The following is a 14780-nucleotide window of genomic DNA, read 5'->3' as shown; positions in this document are numbered from 1 at the left end:
TACGTATATATACTTTACGTGTATATACTTTACGACCTTTACCTTAGTGAACAGAACAAAAATTTATTTTACGAAAGCTGTATCACAATAATTACAATAAGTATAATTTACGAAATAGTCACGATCAATTTTACAACTTTTTAATTCAGTAAATGTAACTAAGCCTATTATTAGATTTTACGCAACTGCAAAGTTGATTTTACAAAAGTTGCATAGTGAAAAGCGTATTATTTACAAAAAAAGATAAGTTTAATTTTACAACGTTTACTTTAGTGATCAGAACCAAACCTTTTTTGGGATTTATCGAAATTGCAAAGTTGATTGTACGCAACTGCGAAGTTGATTTTACAAAAGTTACATAGTGAAAAGCGTATAACTTACAAAACAATCAGGTTTAATTTTACAATCTTTACTTTAGTTATTCTAAATATTTTCTTTATTAAATTTTACGAAGCTGCAAAGTGAATTTTACAAAAGTTACATAAGAGTATAATCCACGAAACGTTCTCGATCAATTTTACTACCTTTACTTTAAGTGTAACAAAACCTGTTATTATTTTTACGCAACTGCAAAGCCAATTTTACGAAAGTTACATCGTGAATATAACATACGTGATTGACGGATGTTTTATCCCCGAACATATTTTAAAGTGATAAAATTGGAAGCATGATACGCCGGGGTGACTTAAAACGAACACCTTAAAGTTATCTCCTTTCATATAAATAAAATACCGGCCAAGAGCGTGTCGGGCCACGCTCAGCGTAGGGTTCCGTAGTTTTCCGTATTTTTCTCAAAAACTACTGAACCTTCCCAGTTCAAAACAATTTTCCTAGAAAGTCTTTATAAAGTTCTACTTTTGTGTTTTTTTTTTCATATTTTTGAAACATATGGTTCAAAAGTTAGAGGGGGACACTTTTTTTTTCCTTTAGGAGCGATTATTTCCGAAAATATTAATATTATCAAAAAATGATTTTAGTAAACCCTTACTCATTTTTAAATACATATCTAACAATATATCACACGTTGGGGTTGGGATGAAAAAAAAATCAATCCCCACTTTACATGTAGGGGGTACCCTAACAAAACATTTTTTCCACTTTTTATTTTTCCATTTTGTCGGCGTCATTGATATACATATTAGTACCAAATTTCAGCTTTCTAAGTGTTAACGGTTACTGAGATTATCCGCGGACGGACGGACGGACGGACAGACAGACATGGCGAAACTATAAGGGTTCCTAGTTGACTACGGAACCCTAAAAAAGGAATTACTGAAGTCGGATCACGGGTGCCTTTGTAGGTAGGTACTCACTGATCACATTTTTGACTGACTGATTTTTTTTTATATTAAAAAATCGTCATCATTATCATGAAAATAATCATCATCATCAGGTTCACTTTATGAAAGTGCTAGTTTTCGAGAGAAACTACTCGAGTTACTTAAGAAAACGCCGGTATCACCATACATTGTGCCTTTAAAATTTGAGGAGTTCCCTCAACTCTTCATGGATCCCATCATAAGAACAGCTCCAGATTAATATGGGACCACCTTGGAGGTAGCTCCTTTCAAACAATTCGGAGTAATCAGTTAACATAGATAAAATTAACCCGAATATATAACCTCCTTCTTCTTTAATTTCAGTAAAGAATAATAATAATAATATTAGTAAAGAAATCGGTTAGAAAGTAAGTCAGTTTAAAGACTTTCGTGTTTTTGTTTTACTTACATATTAATATTGTAAAATTACAATTATTTACCAAACTAAACTATTAAAAACAACCCAACCTCCTATGTACCTATATGACTATTTTACAGCTTTGTGCATGAGTGAGAGGGCGAGATATGTAAACAAGCGTGCGCGCACGGGATAATGCGTATGTCCCTCTCGCTCGCCCCTTTCACCTGCACCTGCAGTGTTGCCAGACACCCCACTTTTTCATTTTTTTCAATGCGATTTTGTTATTGGTCCGCTATCCACGTTAAGCTAATTCGAATCCGTTTTTTAGGGTTCCGTAGTCAACTAGAAACCTAAAACCGAAATAAATTACATATATGAAAGAAAAAGTGACCAAGTCGTCTGGTGCCTGAGGCTGGAACCACCAGAGGACTTGGTCACTTTTTCTTTTTTAATTTATATACATAGTAGTGTGACTACTTTAAGACAGCACAAGTTGAAATATTTTCAATAGATTATAATTTAACTTGTGTTCATTAGAACTAGAAACCTTTATAGTTTCGCCATGTCTGTCTGTCCGTCTGTCCGTTCGTCCGTCCATCCGTCCGTCCGCGGATAATATCAGTAACCGTTAGCACTAGAAAGCTGAAATTTGGTACTAATATGTATATCAATCACGCCGTCAAAGTGGTAAAATAAAAAGTGGAAAAAATGTTTTGTTAGGGTACCCCCCTACATGTAAAGTGGGGAATGATTATTTTTTTCATTCCAACCCCAACCTGTGATAATATATTGTTGGATAATTATAAAAATTACTACGGGCTTACTAAAATCGTTTTTTTGATAATATTAATGTTTTCGGAAATAATCGCTCCTAAAGGAGAAAAAATGTGTGTAGGCGGGAGGATGGCAACCTGTAATTACAATGTCACAATTTCTTTTCCTTACAACCCATTAATTGCCAAAAGTGGCACTGAAACTTGAGTAGTTTCATGTGCTCTGCCTACCCCTTTATGGGATACAGGCGTGATTGTATGTATCTATGCAACTGTGTGACACTACATATTCGCTAACGTCTTTACAACGAAGGCCGGCAACAAACAGTCTTAAAAATTCATAATCTTATAAAAGATTTCTATGCAAATTGACACTGACGGATCTGTCAGTGTCAGTTTGAACTGTCAGTTAGCATACAATTTTTTTTTAAGATTATGAATTTTTAAGACTGTCTGTTGCCGGCCGAAGTCAGGGTTGAAAAGGCCGGTGAGTTAATGGATCGGAGACTATGGAGTATGGAACTGACGAATCAGGCCCCGTAGCCGAATGGCATTTCTCCGACGCCAAACGAAAACGAAACGCCGCGCCATTTAGTCTGGCTCTGTCGCGCCAATACGCGAGAGCGATAGAGATAGATATCTACTAGCGTTTCGTTTCGTGAGCGTTTCGTGAGTTTTTGTGCCATTCGGCTACGCACCCCGGGGTTACGCCGTGGCTTGCGTGGACGACGGTCGCGCGACGGCGATGCGACGCCACAAAATCAAACCTTCGATATCTATGGAAGTAGGCGATGCGACGGCGACGGTCGCGCGACCCACGCAAGACACGGCGTTTGGAGTCCAAACAATGCCACCCGCGGAACCTCCTTCTGGCTATTTTTGGAAAAATGTCAGTCGGGTTGTAGCTTTATATTATATAGATAGATAGCACACTCACTTGAACTTGACAGCTGTTGCAAATTTAAACTCATAACCTACTGTTTTCAGTAGGTAATGTTAACATAACAGTTCCGTTTATTTCTGTTGGTTGGTAATGTTGCACGGGAAGCATGGTCACGCGATAGACGATAAAATATCAAGCCGTCCCTATCGCACTTACAAATAGTGCGATAGGGACGGCCTGCTATTTTATCACTTATCGCGCGACCATATTTGCCTGCCTGGTCATTGCCTATGATATTTGAACGCATTATATAGCGTTTATGGTATTTGGGTAGATAAAATATTTTTTTTAAGTATATGCGTTACCAATGGATATATATGTTTATAGTCTAAAAATATATATATTATAAGTATTTTATTTCATCCCTTTTGAAGTCGGGTATCTTTTTTTATTAAAAAGTTTTTATTCACTTATTTAAATAATCGATTAATGTTTATTGGAATTTATTATGATTTTTCTACGGGTTTTCAACATTGGGTATTCCATAAATCCGAATCCTTATTTAAAAATCACCGCGTTTCAGAAGTGCAGCTCCCGCTTTTTGCATTACGGCACCTGGCATCACTGTGTAGGCCGTCGCCGTCGCCAGGGTTGCCAACCGTACGAGGTTCCTCGTACAAATACGAGATTTATGGTCTTACGTACGAGGTACGAGGATACTATTAACCTCGTACAAATATGTACGAGATTTTGATAATATGGCCAATTGGATATATATTATTAGCATTTTGCATCTTTTTACACCATTTACGCGATGATTGTCTATGGCAGCTATCGCTTCAACAACCACACCGCACCGCACCTTGGAATGTTTTCACGAAAGTGAGAGCGAGAAAGTGTTATTTTTTTATCGCTATCACTTACGTGAAAAAATCCACAGACGCGATGCGGTGCGATCATTTCTTAGGTACTTTACGGAGTGGTCCCGATAGTATAATATGCTTAATTTTATTTTAAACACGTTTTCGATGCATAATACTAATATTTTTTATATGTACGAGGTTTGAAAGTCTAAATACGAGAATTTTAGCTGAAACGTACGAGGAAGTTTTGCTTTACGGTTGGCAACCCTGGCCGTCGCCGACGCCGACAGGACAGCACTTGCTCGTAACAGTCGTGACTGACGCTCGTTCGATCCGGCCGCCATTACCGCCGTTGTTAAATTACATGTTGGCTTATTCCGTTTTAGTGTGGTGTTGTTGTAGAATTTAGTGTCGAAAATGGCAGAAGCCGCTGAAGTGTGCAGCGAAGAAGAAGACAACAGGATTATAGGATTAAATTATCTAAATGAATGGGGTTTATCTCCAACCACTATACAACGTTTCGCGGGTGTGTTTTTTAAAATAATTATTGCATCATTATTCCCTACTTATCTAATTATGTATCTAATTGTGTGATCAATGTATGTATTGTAGGCACTAGTAAGTATGTGATTTCTCTTTTATAATGCTTGGATCCTATTGAGTTTTAATATTACGTAATTTAAAAATGTACGAATTCCAGAACGAACTTTAGTAAGGACTAAACTTGTTTGTTCGCACTTGGTCTTATCTAAGAATTAGACAACTTACGACTAATCATATTTTTAAAAATTATGTTTGTAGAGACACAAACATGCGGCGGTTACAAAACAAAATACTTAATTCTACAAAATCAACAAAAGTAATTCTTAGGTACATGTTACCAAACTGTCACTTTTAGCAAACTAAAATGGCGTCTCTTGTTAACCCCCGACGCAAAAACGACGGGGTGTTATAAGTTTGACGTGTCTGTCTGTCTGTCTGTCTGTCTGTCTGTCTGTTTGTCTGTGTGTGTGTCTGTCTGTGGCACCGTAGCTCCCGAACGGGTGAACCGATTTCGATTTAGTTTTTTTGTTTGAAAGCTGAGTTAGTCGGGAGTGTTCTTAGCCATGTTTCTTGAAAATCGGTCCACCATGTCGCGGTCGGGGGTTTTTCAAAATTTTAATTTTGTGGTTATTTTTAGATAATGACATTGGTTTCACGTTAATGGAAGAGATTCAGGACGCTGAATTAAAGGAATTAGTGCCAAATTTAAAAGAAAGGATTTTATTCAAGAAAGGGCTCCAAAAAATACGTGGGATTATTCATGTAAGTATTTACCTAGCTGATTATTATGTTCTCGTGCTGAAATTATTTTTTCAGTAGAGATGGTGTTTTTTTTTACACACTAGTGCGAGAAGTGCTTCATTTCTTGTTAGGTCGAAACTTCGGAGGGCCATCTGTACTGAAAAACGTCGTACGATACACGTGCGAAAAGGAACTTCCTTTTTCGCACTCGTATCGTAATGTACTTGTGTGTTGTTGTATCGTGTTCTTCTACATGACTAATGGAAATGGTGGTGGAATGCATAATATGCCCAAATGATTTGAGGATCTTTTTGCAGCATCATGGTTGAAAGGTGCTTGGAGATTCTAAACTCTCTCAAAATGGACTTGTTAGTTCTATGGTATTTACAAATATAATATTTAAACAAACACCCATTTATTGTATCATAGTTGTTGGCGTTCTGTAGAGACGACCGGTCTGGTGTAGTTGCTAGTGGTCTAAACTGATGGTCCTGGTTTCCAATCCCGATAAGGGCATTTATTTACATGTGTGATGAACACGGATATTTGTTCCTGTCATGGATGTTATTTATGTACATATTCATAATTCATCATTCAATTATGTATGTATTTCTACCTATAATTATAAGTATGTTTGTCGTCGCCTGGCATACTCCTGGCACGCTTAGTTTGGGGCTGCATTGATCTGTGTAAAGTGTCTCCATAATATTTATTATTTATTATTTCTGCCTACCATAATGGGATTCAGGCACTTTGTTTTGTATTATCTTGTAAAAAAATTACCATTTGTTTTCCAGGAAACTGCGTCTGAAGATACAGCTTCAATAAGCGATGAGTTGGTTTCACCGAGCTCGCCGTCAAGCACCATTAGCTCCGGAATAAGTGAATGGGGCACAGAGAAATCTCATGTAAGTTTTTATGCATTTTAATTACGTCGAGAATAGTTTTATTCCTGCATCTAATTATTTTATTTTATTTCTCTATTAGGAACAAATTGATTTGAAAGATATTCTGAAAACTACAAGTTTTGGCGAACTGTGTCTTGCATCTCCAGACAAGCCCCTCAATAATGCAGCAAGGAACCAAATAGTTCGAATCATTGTAGAATATCACATCAAACGCTACAAAAGAATGACCAGTCAAGATTTTGACACATTGTCCAATCAAATAGTAAAGCTGTTTCCTTCGGAATACAAGGTTCAAATAAGTATTAATTTTCGCAAAGTAGTAGTAGTAGTGACATAGTAGGTAGAAGTCGCGTCGTATTCAGGGTTCGAGGATATACACTACACAGTGTTTTTTTTTTTTAAGTAGGACAGTATGGGGAAATCGGAAACCATAGAAGATACACTTACAGAGAAACTGTCTATTAAGGAAACACTTAGTGACAAAACCCCTTCCTTTTGTAACAATAAAGATTTAAAAAAAAAAAAGTATTATTAGAACATGACATTTGAATTTGGAACGTTTTATTTAATATCAAAAGGATTTAATTTAAGAATTAAGGACCTCCATGTTACCACCGCGTTGTTTAGTTGACCAAAACTTTGACTATACCTACTCCAAAATTGTTTTCACAAAAAAATACCTAATGTTTCCTTAGACAGTTTCCCTGTATCTTCTATAGTTTCCGATTTCCCCATACTGTTCCACGTTACAAAAAAACACTCTGTATATCAATAGATATACATCAAGCTGGGTTCGACGATATATCAAAGATTTTGTGTTTTTGTTGATTTTGCCTGTTAATAGAAGAAGATTGCCCGTGTGGTAACGGGTTAAGAATTTTCAACACCCCTTTTCTTCCCGTGGGTGTCTTAGAAATCGACTGTGGGATATGGGTTAAATTGTAGCGTATTTTCGAACCCTGGTCGTATTAGTATGTAGTTATATTAGTGGTAGTTGTAGTAGTAGTAACAACAGGCGGTTTTTCTCTAAAAAGTGAGTAGTAGTTCTCCGAGAGCACGGGGACAACGCCGTCCCTGAAACGTTGGAGGTCAGTTTAATATGTAGTCAGTTATACGCTATTAAGTCCCCATTAAAAATAATTACACAAATAAATGAGTTTTTACTTTATAATATATATAGGGATGTTAATATATTAGATGATTTGTTTATGTTTCAAATATGTAGTTAATTTGATAAATTTTATAGCCATTTGAAATAATTTTACACTTTTTTTTTCCGTCGTGGCTGAATGCCGATGGATCTGTACCTTTGATGCCTAATCTGTCAAAAAATTACAATATAGCGGAAGAATGTTTAAAATGTCACCGTATTTAAGAATTATTTTGCTTAAATTTAAGTATTTACTTTGCAAGAGTGTTAAAAACTTTGTGTAAATCCCGGGCGGTAAAAGGATTGCAAACTTGAGCCATTAAAGCATATAGGCTCGCTTTAGCAGTCGTCCTTTCCTTTTCGCCCTTAATAAACAATCTAATGAAACAGACAAATTACAGGAGACATATTACATCCCCAGTCGGAGAGTAGGAGAAAAAACATATATTCCTGCACAAGCGAAACTACCTACTCGCTACCGTAATCAGATAAGAGTACTAAGGAAAGCTGGAGTAAAACCACTACCCACCAGCAGTGACAACAGTTCCGATACCAACGATGATAACATTCCAGGTAGGCATACTGATGACATTTGATGTGTGTATTCATAGAGGTTTTATGTCATGGTTCTTTTATTTATTGTATACTATTATTATTTATTGATCATGGGAGCCTGGGGTCCGCTTTGACAACTAATCCCAATATTTGGCGTAGACACGAGTTTTACGAAAGCGACTGCCATTTGACCTTCCAACCCGATGGGTAACTAGACTTCATTGGGATTAGTCCCGTTTATCCTCACGATGTTTTTCTTCACCGAAAAGCGACTGGCAAACATCAAATGACATTTCGCACATAAGTTCCGAAAATCTCATTAGTAGAAGACGGGGATCGAACCCGCGACCTCCGGATTGAAAGTCGCATGCTCTTACCACTAGGCTACCAGAGCTTTTATTATTTATTGTTCATGTGGGTAATTTTTCATAACCAGGTTCCAGTGCTGCTGGTATTTCACCAGAAGTGGCCGAGGAATACAAGTTGTGGTTGAAATTTAACAAAGAACCATGGACAGACATTTTGGATAAGTGGAACCAGACGAGAAAATACAGACTGGCATATATTGCTGAAGAAAGATATACAATCCTCGATATCCTTACAGAATGGCCTAGCCTTAAAATGAGCCTAGGATATAAATTGGTATGTTTTTTTTTTGTATTATACTGGATTCAGCGGTATTCAAATTAACCATTTCAGTACTTATTACGATTACGTAAAAGTAAACTTTAAAAATATTTGTTGCTGTTTTTAAGTCATTAATTTATAATAAAATATGGTAGTAATATTTTATTTCGGTTAATTGGACAGTACTTAATCATATGTATAAGACAGACTTTAAAATAAAAAAGGGTCAAGTAGCCTATACGTCATCGATATGTATTTGGATTCACATGCGTCATATGGCTTTCAGGTTGAAGCAGATTTTGACGCTATGCATCCACATTGCGAACTTAATTTGTTTAAAAAATGGCCATTATTTATGGCAAAAGCAAGACCCATATTGAAAAATCTTAAATCACCTGATGTCAATTTACTGGATGAAGAACTTGAAGAAGGTAAGTTATTTATGTGGGAGTGATTATCTTTTGTTCGTTTTTATAGCCGACAGCTCATAGTTTACTAGCTCGCGGTGGGACCAGTGCCTTAAGTAATAATAGTTTTATGTATAACGATTTCTAGCATATTTATTATCAGCTATAGCGTTTTATCAGCTATATACCCTCTGCAACAAAGCCCCAAAATAGTTTAGTTTACGTTTCATTATGTACAGTCAGCTGCAGAGAAAAGTAGACACCCTTGCATACAAATTTGTAACTTTATTTTGGGCTTCATTGCAGAGGGTATGGCTGATAAAACATACAAATTTGTATGCAAGGGGGTCTACTTTTCTCTGCAGCCACAGACCAACCCCTATAGACATCTATTACAAGACGACTCGCGGTGGCCAGCCTTCCTAGTATTTGCACTGATATAAGCGCGGGCGCTCGCCGTGCCCGATCAGTATCGACCAAGTAACAGACCCGAAAGCAGCGCGTGTTTTTCGCACAAAAAAATTGGAAAAGGGTATTTTGATGCCTTAAAGATGTCCACCTGTAGTGTGAAATGGTGTGGAAAGGTAACAAGAAGCTCAAATTTAAAAACAGACGGCATTACATTCCACAAATAAGTCATATTTATAATTTATTCAGAGCCGGCATAGGTCAACTTACATTGGCCACTTACGCGTCAGTAGAGGGACAGTCATACTTCTGTCCCTTTTCATCTGGCGTGACTGCCCGCCGTCCTTGAAACGGCCAATCACAGCGCGCTTAACACATTCCCCGCCCGCTCCTCGCACCCCAAACACTGGTGACTCGTATCGCGAACCAAATATACAAGACTGCCACTCTATAGGAGGTTCTCTGTGTCTGCAGCGGACTGTACGTACATGTGTATTTAAGTATGTTGTACGTCTGTACTTGGGTGTTTATAGATGCCTACTTTTTTTTATAGACACATACGTGTATATCTCACAACTGCTTGTCTTTGCCCATATGTATATAAGTACTTATAATCTTCATAAGTAATTTATAATTATTCTTTGTTTCATTTAGATGCCAGAGACTACATTTTCTTCAAATTAATGTCGTACAAGATGCCGCCTACGGTTAAAGTGCCAATAAAAGAAAATGGAAAAAAACGATTTTACAAACCCAGCATTGTGGAGTCGCAGAATTCATTTATTTTACACGTTACGGTGAGTACTGTATTAAGAGTAAATAAGTTATCCGGGATGGGTTCAGATCGGGTCGCATATAATTTATTGTTATAATATATATATCTTCTACGTTTTATTCCAAAAATTTGTTTTGATTTCTTATGTGTCATTCAAAACTTATTAGAAGTTTACATTTGCAAAATATAGGCTTACAAGTTACCATGTACAGAACGGCGCATGCGCCGCCGATCCGCTTTGAAAACGCTCGCGATCTTCTCTCTGGTTAGAACTGTAATTACCTATCATGCTATGGAATAAACCGGTTTATTCTGTTCTAAACCGATTAATCGAACGAAACCTTTATGAAAGCGCTCCCTTAAAAACGGTTTGAAAATTTAACCGGTATCTGAGCCCTGCCGCCACCATTGTGCTCCGCTAACGCTTCGCTCTCAAAACGCGCTAGTGTGGCCGAGCTTTAAAGTAGTAAAAAACATCAGCACCGAACGTCATCTCTAAGAATCGCCCACAGTATAATGTTTTTGTTGCAGAACCAGAGTGAAATTAAAACCAAACTGGAGCAATACCAGAAAATGCATCTAGCCAGAGGAACCACTTTCCAACCGCTGGTGATTGTTGTCGGACCAACGAGCAGGGACTTGCAACATTTCTACGTAGCAGTTGAATCAGTTCTCTACAAGGTAGACCAACTGCTAAAAGCTGTCGATGTGTGCTTTAAATTATTTAATACTGTAAATTTGCAGTACCCACTAGAATGTTTAAGTGTATGGCAATTCATACAACGTTTTTTCTATGACTTTCAAAACAAAAATGACAAGAAGATCTCCTGTGTCTATTGTTTCATATCGGATCTGATGTAACTGAGTAGGTATCTTTCAAAAACTAAAGAAATTCTTGTGGTTTGGGATAGTAGTCTAGTGACGATGTTTATTTGTTTCAAGTGTTTGTTTGAAACAGCAAACCATCAAGATCTTATTCACCATTTGAAATTTAGTCACGATCTATATGATAACTCGATTTATCGATGTGCACAATCGAATTGTTTCAGAGAATTTCAATGTTTACGTTCCTTTCGTCGTCATATAATTAGTCATAATGTCTCGGACCGGAACATATCTTCAGAATTTAACCCGCCACTTAACTTTAACACTGAGAACGTTATAGATAATACTCCGGATACGTGTAGCGTTAATGTATGCTGTAGTAGTCTGCAACCCACATCTGAAAGTTTAATTAATAAAGAAGAAAGTTTACGGAAGTCTACTGCAGCATTTGCATTATCGTTGTATAGCAATCCTTATTTAAATCGTAAATGCGCTAGGAAAATTATGGACGACGTTTCAGAACTAGTAACTGGTGTCATTGGAACTATATTGTCTGAATTCTCACCTAATGACCAAACATCGAATAAAAACATAGTTGAAGCAATTTCCCATTCTTTTGACGGCTTGGATACTGAAAGCCAAGTCATTAAATATCTTTCTGACCTTAATATTTATGTACCTCCAAAAAAATTTACAATTAATGAAAATGTAACTGTAAATACAGGAAATTCTACGATAATGCTAAGACCTAAGTCGGAAACTGGAGCGATCGTACCTTTAGGAGCAGTTTTAAAAAAAATATTCCAACTTCCAAATTTTCTTAAATTCAGCACTTCTAGTATTCCTGACACCCAATCTATATCAAATTTTATTCAAGGTAATATCTGGAAACAAAAAATGGTCGGAAAAATGGATGAAAAGAGCTTATACATTCCATATTTTCTCTATTTTGATGATTTCGAATGCAATAACCCCCTCGGTAGTCATGCTGGAATCCATTCTATTGCTGCTACCTATTACACATTTCCAACGTTGTCAGCAGATCATGCCTCACTATTAGAAAATATATTTGTTGCAATGTTACATAAATCGTCTAGCAAAAGTCATGGAAATGCTGCAATTTATTACGAACTTATAAGGGAGTTGAAGAGTTTAGAACAAGACGGCATAGATTTAGAAACCAGTGAAGGTAATATTAAAGTATATTTTATACTAGGGATGATTATTGGGGATAATTTAGGACTAAACACTGTTCTGGGCTTTGCTAAATCATTTTCTAGTAACTATTATTGTAGAATATGTAAGGCTCATAAAAATATAATGGGAAAACAATGTAAGCAAGATGACGGTTTAATGCGAAACCAACACAATTATAGCACTGATGTCGAAATCAACAATGTTACAATGACAGGTATAAGTGAACAGTGTGTATTTAATGATATTAGCAGTTTTCATGTTGTTGATAATTTATGTGTTGACATTATGCACGATATATTTGAAGGCGTTTGTCATTATGATCTGACTCACATTATTCTGTATTTTACAGAAAGCATAACATTGTTCACTTTAGTCAACTTGAATAATAGGTTACAATTATTTGACTACGGACCTAGTGAGCTAAATGATAGATGTGGAATAATAAAACATGAACATTTAATGAAAAGCAAATTTAATATGTCTGCATCTGAAATGATGTTCTTTGTACATATATTTCCTTTGTTGGTGGGAGACTTAATACCTGAAGATGACAAAGTATGGCAATTCTTTCTTACACTGCTAGAAATTATTGACATTTTACTTTGTAGGGATATCGATAATTGCACACTATTGTATTTAGAAACCTTAATAAGTGAACATCACGAAAGTTATGTCAAACTATTTCACGACAACTTAAAACCGAAGCACCATTTTATGGTACATTATCCGCATGTCGTAAAGCAAGTAGGACCTTTAAGACTAACATGGTGTATGCGATTCGAAGCCAAACACAAACAATTGAAAAGAACGGCATCTCTTATAACGTCTAGGAAAAATTTGCCATTGACTTTATTAATAAAAGAACAATTGACTCTTGCTCACAGACTTTACACTGGAAAAGGATGTGAAACAAGAATCGAGTTGGGTACTAGGACATCTGACACACTGAATAGTATTTATGAATATATTAAAGATGATATAATTTCTGACGATGTCAATTTAGCAAATGCTTTTAATTGGGTTTATTATAACGGTATAAAATATGTACCAGGAATGATTCTAATAATTTCTAATAGGACATGCTACAATTTTTTAAAGATAAAATTTATTTGCGTTTCCCTATCAAGTAAAAGCATTTATTTTCTAACAAAACAAATTGATTACATCGGATTCAATTATCACTTGCAAGCACACCATCTACATCAACGAGAAACTGGTTTATATAAACTAATTATGCCACAAGATCTGATTTACGCACCAACTCATTGTCATATTATGTCTAATGGAGACTCTTACTGCAGAATCAAATATATTTAGTGTCAAAATCTTTACGGGCAATTTTTTTATACTGATTGATGTAATATTCTACTGTTCACCAAAATTTGTAGTTTTCAGCAATTCTTTTAAATTAATTTGTTCCTAATAGTGAAATAAAAAAAAGATTAATAAGGACTAAAACTATTCTAAGAAGCATAAAAACTTACACGATATTTATCTATGCATCAGTCGCTCACTCCAGAGATAATGGCCAGGGAGCGAAACTTTGGTGCCGATAACAGACGAATGACGTCAAGCTAAAAAATATAGTGTTTATATGTTTTCCCGTGTGGTGACGGGTTAAGAATTTCACCACCCCTTTCTTCCCGTGGGTATCGTAAAAGTCGATTGAGGGATATGGGTTAAATTGTGGCGTAGGTAAGAGGCTGGCAACCTGTCACCGCAATGTCACAATTTCGTTTTCATTCAACCCCTTATTTGCCAAGAGTGGCACTGAAACTTGAGTAGTTTCATGTGCTCGATACGTAGCCTTTATGTTTTTATGTATGTAGACTATGGATACCTGATTATGTCTAGTCTAGTTTGATTAAAAAGATGTAATATTATGTTAAAATTTTAAGCGTCCTGCATACTTCGTATCGTAATCCAACGAAACTGTGTTTTTTTCATTTACTTGAGGAATGCATCATCAGATGCAGTGACTGACGTCAGAATGACTGCCCACATTTATTATTATTCTATATACTATGATTGACTACCCATTTGCTACATACATAAAATATTTTTTCCAGATTTTTTAAAGCAAAAAATATAATTTTGTAAGCAAAATGTTTTACACATGTACGTACATATAGTTGAAACATAAACTAAACTTTCTTTCAAACGAAGCCCGTTGCAATCGTTGCAGCCAGATAAAAAATTAGCCAAATGCTTATCTTATTACCGGCAGCAATAAATGCCAGTCTATAGGTATTTTCTGGTCTGGTTCCACTTATCCAAAATGTCAATCCATGGTTCTTTGTTAACTTTCAACCACAACTAATATTCCTCGGCCACTTCTGGTGAAATATCATTATCAGATCCTGGTTATGAAAAATTACCCACATGATCAATAAATAATACAGTTTAATACTTAGCTGATTACTAGGGTGTTGCTTATTTTATCGA

General features: G+C 36.1%; 2 protein-coding genes across 3 annotated transcripts in view; one reads left to right on the top strand and one right to left on the bottom strand.

Moving 5' to 3' along the window:
- Positions 1-14780, bottom strand: part of LOC125231475 (semaphorin-5B-like) — a 66040-nt gene that overhangs the window by 19751 nt on the left and 31509 nt on the right.
- On the top strand, positions 4539-13048 carry LOC125231464. 2 transcript variants are annotated; one of them, XM_048136939.1, is made up of 9 exons: positions 4539-4725; positions 5380-5504; positions 6281-6391; positions 6471-6680; positions 7943-8114; positions 8533-8738; positions 9010-9154; positions 10193-10335; positions 10845-13048. In XM_048136939.1, exons 1-9 carry the CDS (start codon positions 4617-4619, stop codon positions 11172-11174), a joined length of 1551 nt encoding a protein of 516 aa, XP_047992896.1. In that variant the 5' UTR covers positions 4539-4616; the 3' UTR covers positions 11175-13048. The 2 variants fall into 2 exon arrangements, with proteins under 2 accessions (XP_047992896.1, XP_047992905.1); XM_048136948.1 differs by lacking the exon at positions 6471-6680.

The sequence above is a fragment of the Leguminivora glycinivorella genome, chromosome 1, assembly GCF_023078275.1.
Source record: "Leguminivora glycinivorella isolate SPB_JAAS2020 chromosome 1, LegGlyc_1.1, whole genome shotgun sequence".
Taxonomy (NCBI): Eukaryota; Metazoa; Arthropoda; class Insecta; order Lepidoptera; family Tortricidae; genus Leguminivora; species Leguminivora glycinivorella.
The sequence above is the reverse complement of the archived record's forward strand: the minus strand, read 5'-3'. Positions and strand labels throughout refer to the sequence as shown.